The following is a 7,241-nucleotide window of genomic DNA, read 5'->3' as shown; positions in this document are numbered from 1 at the left end:
TTGTCTATGTTACGGCCTCTGAGTCCACGAAGCAAAAGAAGAAGAAGAAAAACTATCATATATCCTAGACTTTATGAGGAGGGTGATCTATCATCTATCTAGAAGGGCTTGACCTTCAAGAGTCCCAATCCCTTAACCTTCCTGATATCCCGTGACGATCTGCCAATCATATTAAACCCCATCTGACAGCAACAACCTTCTTCCTATTAAATACTACTAAACTTTAACCACTCTGAAATTACAACGTGACATTCAAATTAAAGCCAACAATCGTTTTAAAGATGTTCAGACCTAAACTTTATCAAACTTAAAAATAAAATAAAAACCCTTATATATAGTATTACCGTATATACCACTACAGATTCCCATGAACGGGTCAAGCAAGATACATATATCTCTCTCTTTTTGTAACTGCCAACTAGCTGTTTCCGAACATAACTCACTTACGGATCTTGTCTCTCTCGTTCTTGCAACATCGCTATGTTAGATCCTTCAGCTAAAACCAACAGTCACCACTTGTGTTTCCCAAGTCTTCCCGATGATCACTCAGACTCCGGCGTCTGTTCTCCCACCCTGTGGAGTACAAGCCCACCGAGAAGTCATCCTCGTCACCGGCCGGAAGATTACTCTAGCCTTTCTCCGGATTCAAAAGCTCAGGCTATCGCTCGTGGACAACGGGAGCTTATGGAGATGGTTAGTAAGATGCCCGAGTCGTGTTACGAGCTTTCCTTGAAGGATATTGTCGAAGCAAGGGGACACGATGAGAATGACAGGAAGATCTTCGATGAGTTGACTCAGAGAACAAGTAAGGTTGTGAGGAAGACGAAGAGTGGTAAGCGAGTTGATCCGAGTCGAAACAGTGGTGGAAACAATAGTGGGTTTCTTCTCAAAATGATGTTTCCGTTTAGCTTTGGATCTAAGAAAGATACGACCAAGAAGAAGAAGAAGAGAAAGGGGAAGGATTCTGTGAAAGATTCTCAGGTTTCACCGAGACCTTCGATCTCGGTTGAGTCTGTTAAAACAGAGGACAGAGATTGGTGGAATAGATTGTCTGAGTCTAGTGGAAGTGGGAGCACAAAGAGGAGTGGTAGTAGCAATAGCAACAGCAGTAACATCATAAGGTATGTTTGAAAAGGCTTCATCTTTCATTTTCTCTTCATCATGTCAAGTGTTAAAAGACTTTTTGTTGTTGGTTGTATGGAAATTGAAAGGTTCTTGTTTAGTTTTAAGACTCCTTTATCTTGGCTAGTTTAATGATGAAACTCTGTAGATTATATTATACCAAAAAACACACTAAAGATGATAATTATAAAGAATTTAAATGTTAAGATATAGGACTGTTGTCTGAATGATTCCTTGTGCAGCATAAGATAAACCACATCGGGCGTTGTTTATGGAAACTTATGGGGTTTGGATCAAAATGCAGGGATAAAAAGAGTAGCTGCATGTTGTCTTTCCTCTGGTGTGTACGTTCACGATACTAAAACCAGTTTAAACTCGATGTATGGTGAGTGGTGACCCTTCTTGGCTAAATAAATCTTCCAAGAACAGAGGACATGATACCAGAGAACCTTTGAATGTGCGGCTATAAGAAGAGAACTTTTCTGATGACACTCCTAAATTTTGCTTTGTTTTTGTAAGCCTGTCTATGGTTTTGGATACCGTTTTATTTGTGTAATTAGAGTTTAATGTGCACTGATTAGTCTCTCAACTCAACTATGGAATTTTGAATCCTTCATGTACAGTAGTATATGTAGCTTAACTTTTTCTCTTATGGTCTACCACTTGATTATCTTTCCTTTATATGCATTAAAAGCCTAAAACTAATAATATCATCTCTGCCTAAAAAGTAGCGTTTTAAACCCTTTTGGTAGAGAAATTTCTGAGGATAGTTTTTTTTTTAAAGAAAATGACCGAAATAACTTAAGGTTTAGAGTTAAATAGTTGAGTTCTTGATAGAATTTCAAATTTTAAAAAATAAAAAAATAAAATTAAAATTTTCAAAAAAAAAAAAGACTATTTTGATCTTTTTTTTTTTTGCATGTTATTTTTGTGACAAAAATTTTAAAATGGAGAGAATTGTGCCTTTTTTTTTATTTGCTTAAAGAAATTTGTGTTCAGTAGCTGTTCTTGTCCAAACGCGCGTCTTCGTTTTCGGTGTGTTTGGAAACGCGTTTTATTCGTACAACGGTGCGGTTCGCAGAAGCAAAGTCAACAATGAAATCAAGCAAACAAAAATGAGTGGATATTTTCTTTGGTAGTTTTGTACAAATACGAATGATAAATGGAAAGAATAATCGACATTCTTTATATTTTTTCTGACACCGTCCGTTACGTTAGCATTAGTGATATAGAAGTTGGCATCTTGCAGAATAGTAATAGAACAAAGAAGACGCAGTTGATTTTATGGACGGCTGATGACGACGATGATGATGATGACCTGCTGATACAAAAAGCCCGATCGTGTTCACATACCAGGTTTACATTTTTTCTTCTTCTTCTTCATAAAGTTGTCTTCGTCTTCTCGATCGTGAGACGCACAAAATCTTCGCTCGGTCTATCATCATCGCCTTCTCAATTAAATTGAGTCCACAGAGAGGTAAAATAATGTTATCTGAAACCCTTGCCGAGACTTTGATTCCTACTTTCTTTATTGTTTGATCTCTCACTTGATTGGATTGTTTTTTGTTTGTTTTATAGGCTATTATTTGTTTTCTTTATTAGTCTTTGCGTCTTTATTTCTCCTTAAAATGGCTTCTTCTGTCTAGAATCAAGAAGTTATATAATGATGTTTGAACTTGTGTTTTGTTATACTTGTTAGTTGTAGGAAGCTTGAAACTTTTAGGATTTGACTGACAGACCGAATCTTGCAATGGCGAATAACGCGGCTGCTTGTGCTGAGAGGGCTACGAATGATATGCTGATTGGTCCTGATTGGGCTATCAACATTGAGCTCTGTGACATTATCAACATGGATCCTAGGTAGGTAACATCGTCTCATGTGTTCTTCTTACTCTCACAACAACGCCTTTTGAATTACTTTTTTGTCTGATTCAGTTTAGGCTAAGTTTTTGAGGCTATTTTGTTTCTGTAGTCAAGCAAAAGAAGCAGTGAAGGTGCTCAAGAAACGGTTAGCAAGTAAAAATTCTAAAGTTCAGATTCTCGCTCTTTATGTAAGTCCTCTTTTCACACCCTTCCTTTGCTACACTGCTTTGGTTCTGTTTATTGTACTGATCTTCTCCCTTCGTGGATGCTCGGGGGATACTGGATATTGTTTCAGGCTTTGGAAACTCTGAGTAAGAATTGTGGAGAGTGCGTGTACCAGCTCATCGTCGAACGTGATATTTTGCCTGATATGGTCAAAATTGTGAAGAAAAAGGTTCTCTAGTCTTACGTACCATCTCTCACCTCACTTTTGAGCTTGTTATATATTTCATTTCTATTATGAAATTCGCTTACTCTGGAAATTTACCAAACTCACCTATGCAGCCGGACCTGAGTGTTAGGGAGAAGATACTTAGTTTATTAGATACATGGCAAGAAGCTTTCGGTGGGAGCGGTGGTAGATTCCCTCAGTATTACAATGCTTATAATGAACTCAGGGTGTGTAGCTTGGCTTTTTTTTATATATATATATACAAAACTCTGTTCTTCTGTATCAAAGTTTTGATAAACCGGTTTTACCTTTTGGAAACTTTAGTCTGCTGGAATTGAGTTCCCACCTCGAACCGAGAGCAGTGTATCATTCTTTACTCCACCCCAGACTCAGCCTATTATTGCTCACGCTGCTGCGTCTGATGAAGATGCTGCTATTCAGGCCTCTTTGCAAAGTGATGATGCTTCTGCACTCAGGTACTCTCTACTTTGCTAGACCTGTTGTAATAGATACATTCCATATTCTGTGTCTCAAGCTTGTTATAAAATATCTTTGTTTTTTCTTCTAGTTTGGAAGAGATTCAAAGCGCTCAGGGATCAGTTGATATTTTGACGGACATGCTTGGGGCTCTTGATCCAAGCCATCCTGAGGTAGGATATTATTACATGATTAGACATGGTGTCTCTGTTGTTTGATCTTATGTGAAACATTCACTATTGTTTCTATTGTCACAGGGTTTAAAGGAAGAACTTATAGTTGACTTGGTAGAGCAATGCCGTACGTATCAGAGACGTGTAATGACTCTGGTCAACACTACATCGTAAGGATTCGTTTGCTTTCTCCTTCACCCTCCTGTTCGTTACTAAATTTGATAGAATTTGCTAATGTTGAGAGAGAGAGACTCCTTCCATTTTTCAGAGATGAGGAGCTTCTGTGTCAAGGCTTGGCATTGAACGACAACTTGCAGCGCGTTCTTCAGCAGCATGATGATAAGGCAAAGGGAAACTCTGTTACTGCAACAGCTCCCACTCCAGTACCGCTTGTTAGCATCAACCATGAAGACGATGATGAGTCAGATGATGATTTTGCTCAGCTATCTCACAGGTAAATGCTAATGACCATCCTTTGCTCATTTCAGTTGAATCTCCAGACTTGGATTCCAAATATTCATCGAAATCATCTCTGCAGGTCAAAAAGAGAGGGTGCACGAGTGAGTTTCAACCCTGTTCTTCCTCCACCACCACCTACAATGAGGCCAGTACATGTTGAATCTGGTTCTATGGACTTCCTCAGTGGCGATGTCTACACACCTCAAGGAACCTCAGAGACTTCAAAGCCTCCGAGTACTTCCCATTCATCAGACCGAGCCGCTTCTGCTCCTGTTTTCGACGATCCAGCTCCCCGGAGCAAATCTCCTGAGCAACCTTCGTTCACCAAACCAGTTTATGACCAAACTGAGCAGTTACCTCGCGCTCCATGGGAACCTGAAGGAATCAGGGCTTTTCCACCACCAATGTCCGTTAGAACCAGCCAGAGGCAACAATACTCCCAGCATAGCAGTGTTCCTCAACGCACAAGCAGTGGCTCTGATTCCTCTTATGAAGATCTCGTGGGACAGTCCCGGAATCTTTCTCTGAATCCAACCGCCTCTGCTTCTGCTGCTGCTGCTACACCACCAAAGAAAGATGACAAACCAGAGGATATCCTTTTCAAAGACCTGGTTGACTTTGCGAAAAACAGGAAGTCATCGTCTTCTTCCTCCAAACCCAACAATTAGAACAACAAACCGTTTTGAGACAGAGCTCCCAGTTGTTACTTCAGTAATAACTACTCTTTTACCTTACTTTCTTTTTCTTTCATCATTTGTGTTCTTGTTTCCTTTGATTAATGAACATGGAGGATGAAAAGCTTGTTTTTATATAAATATAGAGATCTTTTATTGGATAGAAATCTTGTAATATAATCCAGGTAAATAGCATTTTAATACAGTTTAAAGTTCTCTCTCGATACAAAGATGGTGAAGTTTCTCTTTTACATTAATGAAAGTAAACAAAAAGAGACCAAGCTCTTGATCAAGTATCTGTTCCTCTAAGCAAAGTCTAGTTATAGGTTTGACACAGATGAGTCCCATGGGAGAGAGCCAGGAAAAGGAGCTGAACCACAGTACCTGAACAATCCTCTAATCTCAGGGCATCCATTAGGGTAAGGTATAGTCCTGTGGAAAGGGTCACGCTTCAGCTTCTTACGCCAAAGCGAACCAACGCATCCGTAAGGATCTTCTTGAAACTGAGCTCTAACCATAGCCTCCCCTTTCAGAGCGCCTTCTTTGGACTCAAGTGAAGCTGGCGTTCCCATGTATCTGAATCTTGATTCCGGAAACCCCATCGCTGAACGGTGCAAATGCGCAAATCTCTCCTCCTTAAAATCATAGCTCACTACCTGATCCACCAAAGCATGAAGGATATACATTAACATCACAATACGGATAGAGAGTGAGACATTTAAAAGTAAAAAAAGTCTTTACTGTTATGTTGTGTGGGTAAGAGCCTGTGAGCTCTCTGAATCTACAAACACTAAAGAGAAGATTCTCAAAGCTGTCTCTTGCATGCTCTTCCGTCAATGCCCTTGACCTCACATCATCTTTCCCTGTCCATTACCACAAAACCAAACCACATTTTACCATACAATGTAATAAAGATCGGAATCTAAAGTAATTAGACTCACCAAACCATCCTTTAGACTCAGCGACAGCCCAATAACTCTGAGCTTCACTGCGAGGTCCAGCTTCTTTACGAGTCTCACCTCCACTGAACAGAAGCAAAGCCTCGTCATCTTTACCTGCAGCTTCAACACCTTCCTCTATATGACTCAAGAACGTCGCAGCCTGACCCGGATGCTTCTGATAAGACTCCAAGAACCACGACTCCTCTTTATCCATCTTACCGCAGTTACTGCTCGTGTAAACAGAATGCCCAGCAACCATCACGAGGTTCTTCAGATTAGCAAACGGATACACATCGTTATCCAGATCGTTCTTCTTGTAAGCAACCGCAGATCGAAACTGGCTCTCGTATATCGACGATAGAAAGATCAAAACCGTGATCCCAAAGGAGACGAGGACGATGGAAACGAGGACCGGGTGGAGTTTGAACAAGTGGTGAATGCGAGTTCCGAACATTTTGGCGAACAAAGTCTTGGGCTTTCTTGATTTTCTGACGGAACCTGACTCTAGATCAAAATCATTATTACCTCTTTGGTACGCGTAGTATGATGATGACTTGTTGGGATTGTTACTCGACCCGAAGGGATATTTATTCATGACAGAACCAAATCCAGGGATCGAGGACGCCAATGAGGGAGATTAAGCATTTACCCAGATCAGATTCAGGGAGATCAATGCGTGTGATCATCAAAATTTTGTTTCAGTGGGAATAATTACCAGAAAGGTGCAGACTTTGATCCAGCCCAGAGGTTAAAGCTTTGCATCAAATCCGTTGACCGAGAGTTTGGTGGAATTTGTTGAGGAAAGATCCAAAGACTTGTAAGGACAGTTAACGATTTGAACACGACTTCAGAAACATGTTTTGTCTAGGGTGAGCGAGGAAGAGACCAGGGAAGAGATCTTGAATACTTTGAAGCCCAAATCTATATATGGGCTAAATAATATTGTAATGGGCTTACTATAAGGTTACTATTAAAAAAATTGATTCTGTTATAAACAATGTCCATAACCGGCCCATACCTAAAAGAGAGATGGCCGAAATCCTAGAGAGAGACAAGAGAGAGGCTGCCGACTTAGGAGAGAGAGAAGCAGCCGACTTAGAGTTTCCATATTACTAGATTTCCTTTTCCTTATATTTGTAGT

General features: G+C 40.1%; 3 protein-coding genes across 5 annotated transcripts; 2 read left to right on the top strand and 1 right to left on the bottom strand.

Annotated features, from left to right (window-relative positions):
* Positions 1-241: 241 nt before the first annotated feature.
* LOC106293058 lies at positions 242-1,768 on the top strand. The gene is made up of 2 exons (XM_013728732.1): positions 242-1,121; positions 1,427-1,768. The coding sequence occupies exons 1-2, from the start codon at positions 481-483 to the stop codon at positions 1,482-1,484; spliced, it is 699 nt and encodes a 232-aa protein (XP_013584186.1). The 5' UTR covers positions 242-480; the 3' UTR covers positions 1,485-1,768.
* Positions 1,769-2,296: 528 nt separating this feature from the next.
* On the top strand, positions 2,297-5,364 carry LOC106295202 (TOM1-like protein 2). 3 transcript variants are annotated; one of them, XM_013731040.1, is made up of 10 exons: positions 2,297-2,599; positions 2,860-2,982; positions 3,095-3,173; positions 3,281-3,379; positions 3,490-3,603; positions 3,701-3,852; positions 3,945-4,026; positions 4,111-4,196; positions 4,295-4,480; positions 4,565-5,364. In XM_013731040.1, exons 2-10 carry the CDS (start codon positions 2,873-2,875, stop codon positions 5,151-5,153), a joined length of 1,497 nt encoding a protein of 498 aa, XP_013586494.1. In that variant the 5' UTR covers positions 2,297-2,599; positions 2,860-2,872; the 3' UTR covers positions 5,154-5,364. The 3 variants fall into 3 exon arrangements, with proteins under 3 accessions (XP_013586494.1, XP_013586493.1, XP_013586492.1); XM_013731039.1 differs by having other exon boundaries at positions 2,828-2,982; XM_013731038.1 differs by having other exon boundaries at positions 2,298-2,599; positions 2,822-2,982.
* A 42-nt stretch (positions 5,365-5,406) lies between these two features.
* LOC106295204 (uncharacterized protein C57A10.07) lies at positions 5,407-6,983 on the bottom strand. The gene is made up of 3 exons (XM_013731041.1): positions 6,101-6,983; positions 5,901-6,022; positions 5,407-5,815 (listed from the first exon to the last, which is right to left on the bottom strand). The coding sequence occupies exons 1-3, from the start codon at positions 6,693-6,695 to the stop codon at positions 5,480-5,482; spliced, it is 1,053 nt and encodes a 350-aa protein (XP_013586495.1). The 5' UTR covers positions 6,696-6,983; the 3' UTR covers positions 5,407-5,479.
* Between the last annotated feature and the right edge of the window lie 258 nt (positions 6,984-7,241).

Source organism: Brassica oleracea, chromosome C5 (assembly GCF_000695525.1).
Source record: "Brassica oleracea var. oleracea cultivar TO1000 chromosome C5, BOL, whole genome shotgun sequence".
NCBI classification, from domain to species: Eukaryota; Viridiplantae; Streptophyta; class Magnoliopsida; order Brassicales; family Brassicaceae; genus Brassica; species Brassica oleracea.
Note: the sequence above shows the minus strand (reverse complement) of the source record. Positions and strands in the feature narration are given on the sequence as shown.

What these genes read in the sequence shown, in the direction of transcription:
- LOC106293058 (XM_013728732.1), top strand. Translation starts at nt 481, where the DNA reads ATGTTAGATCCTTCAGCTAAAACCAACAGTCACCACTTGTGTTTCCCA. An exon ending in AACAGCAGTAACATCATAAG is followed by an intron (nt 1,122 to 1,426) that starts GTATGTTTGAAA and finishes ATCAAAATGCAG; the next exon opens with GGATAAAAAGAGTAGCTGCA.
- LOC106295202 (XM_013731040.1), top strand. Translation starts at nt 2,873, where the DNA reads ATGGCGAATAACGCGGCTGCTTGTGCTGAGAGGGCTACGAATGATATG. An exon ending in ATGCTTATAATGAACTCAGG is followed by an intron (nt 3,604 to 3,700) that starts GTGTGTAGCTTG and finishes TGGAAACTTTAG; the next exon opens with TCTGCTGGAATTGAGTTCCC. An exon ending in TTTGCTCAGCTATCTCACAG is followed by an intron (nt 4,481 to 4,564) that starts GTAAATGCTAAT and finishes TCATCTCTGCAG; the next exon opens with GTCAAAAAGAGAGGGTGCAC.
- LOC106295204 (XM_013731041.1), bottom strand. Translation starts at nt 6,695, where the DNA reads ATGAATAAATATCCCTTCGGGTCGAGTAACAATCCCAACAAGTCATCA. An exon ending in TGAGTCTAAAGGATGGTTTG is followed by an intron (nt 6,023 to 6,100) that starts GTGAGTCTAATT and finishes GGTAATGGACAG; the next exon opens with GGAAAGATGATGTGAGGTCA. An exon ending in CTTACCCACACAACATAACA is followed by an intron (nt 5,816 to 5,900) that starts GTAAAGACTTTT and finishes TTGGTGGATCAG; the next exon opens with GTAGTGAGCTATGATTTTAA.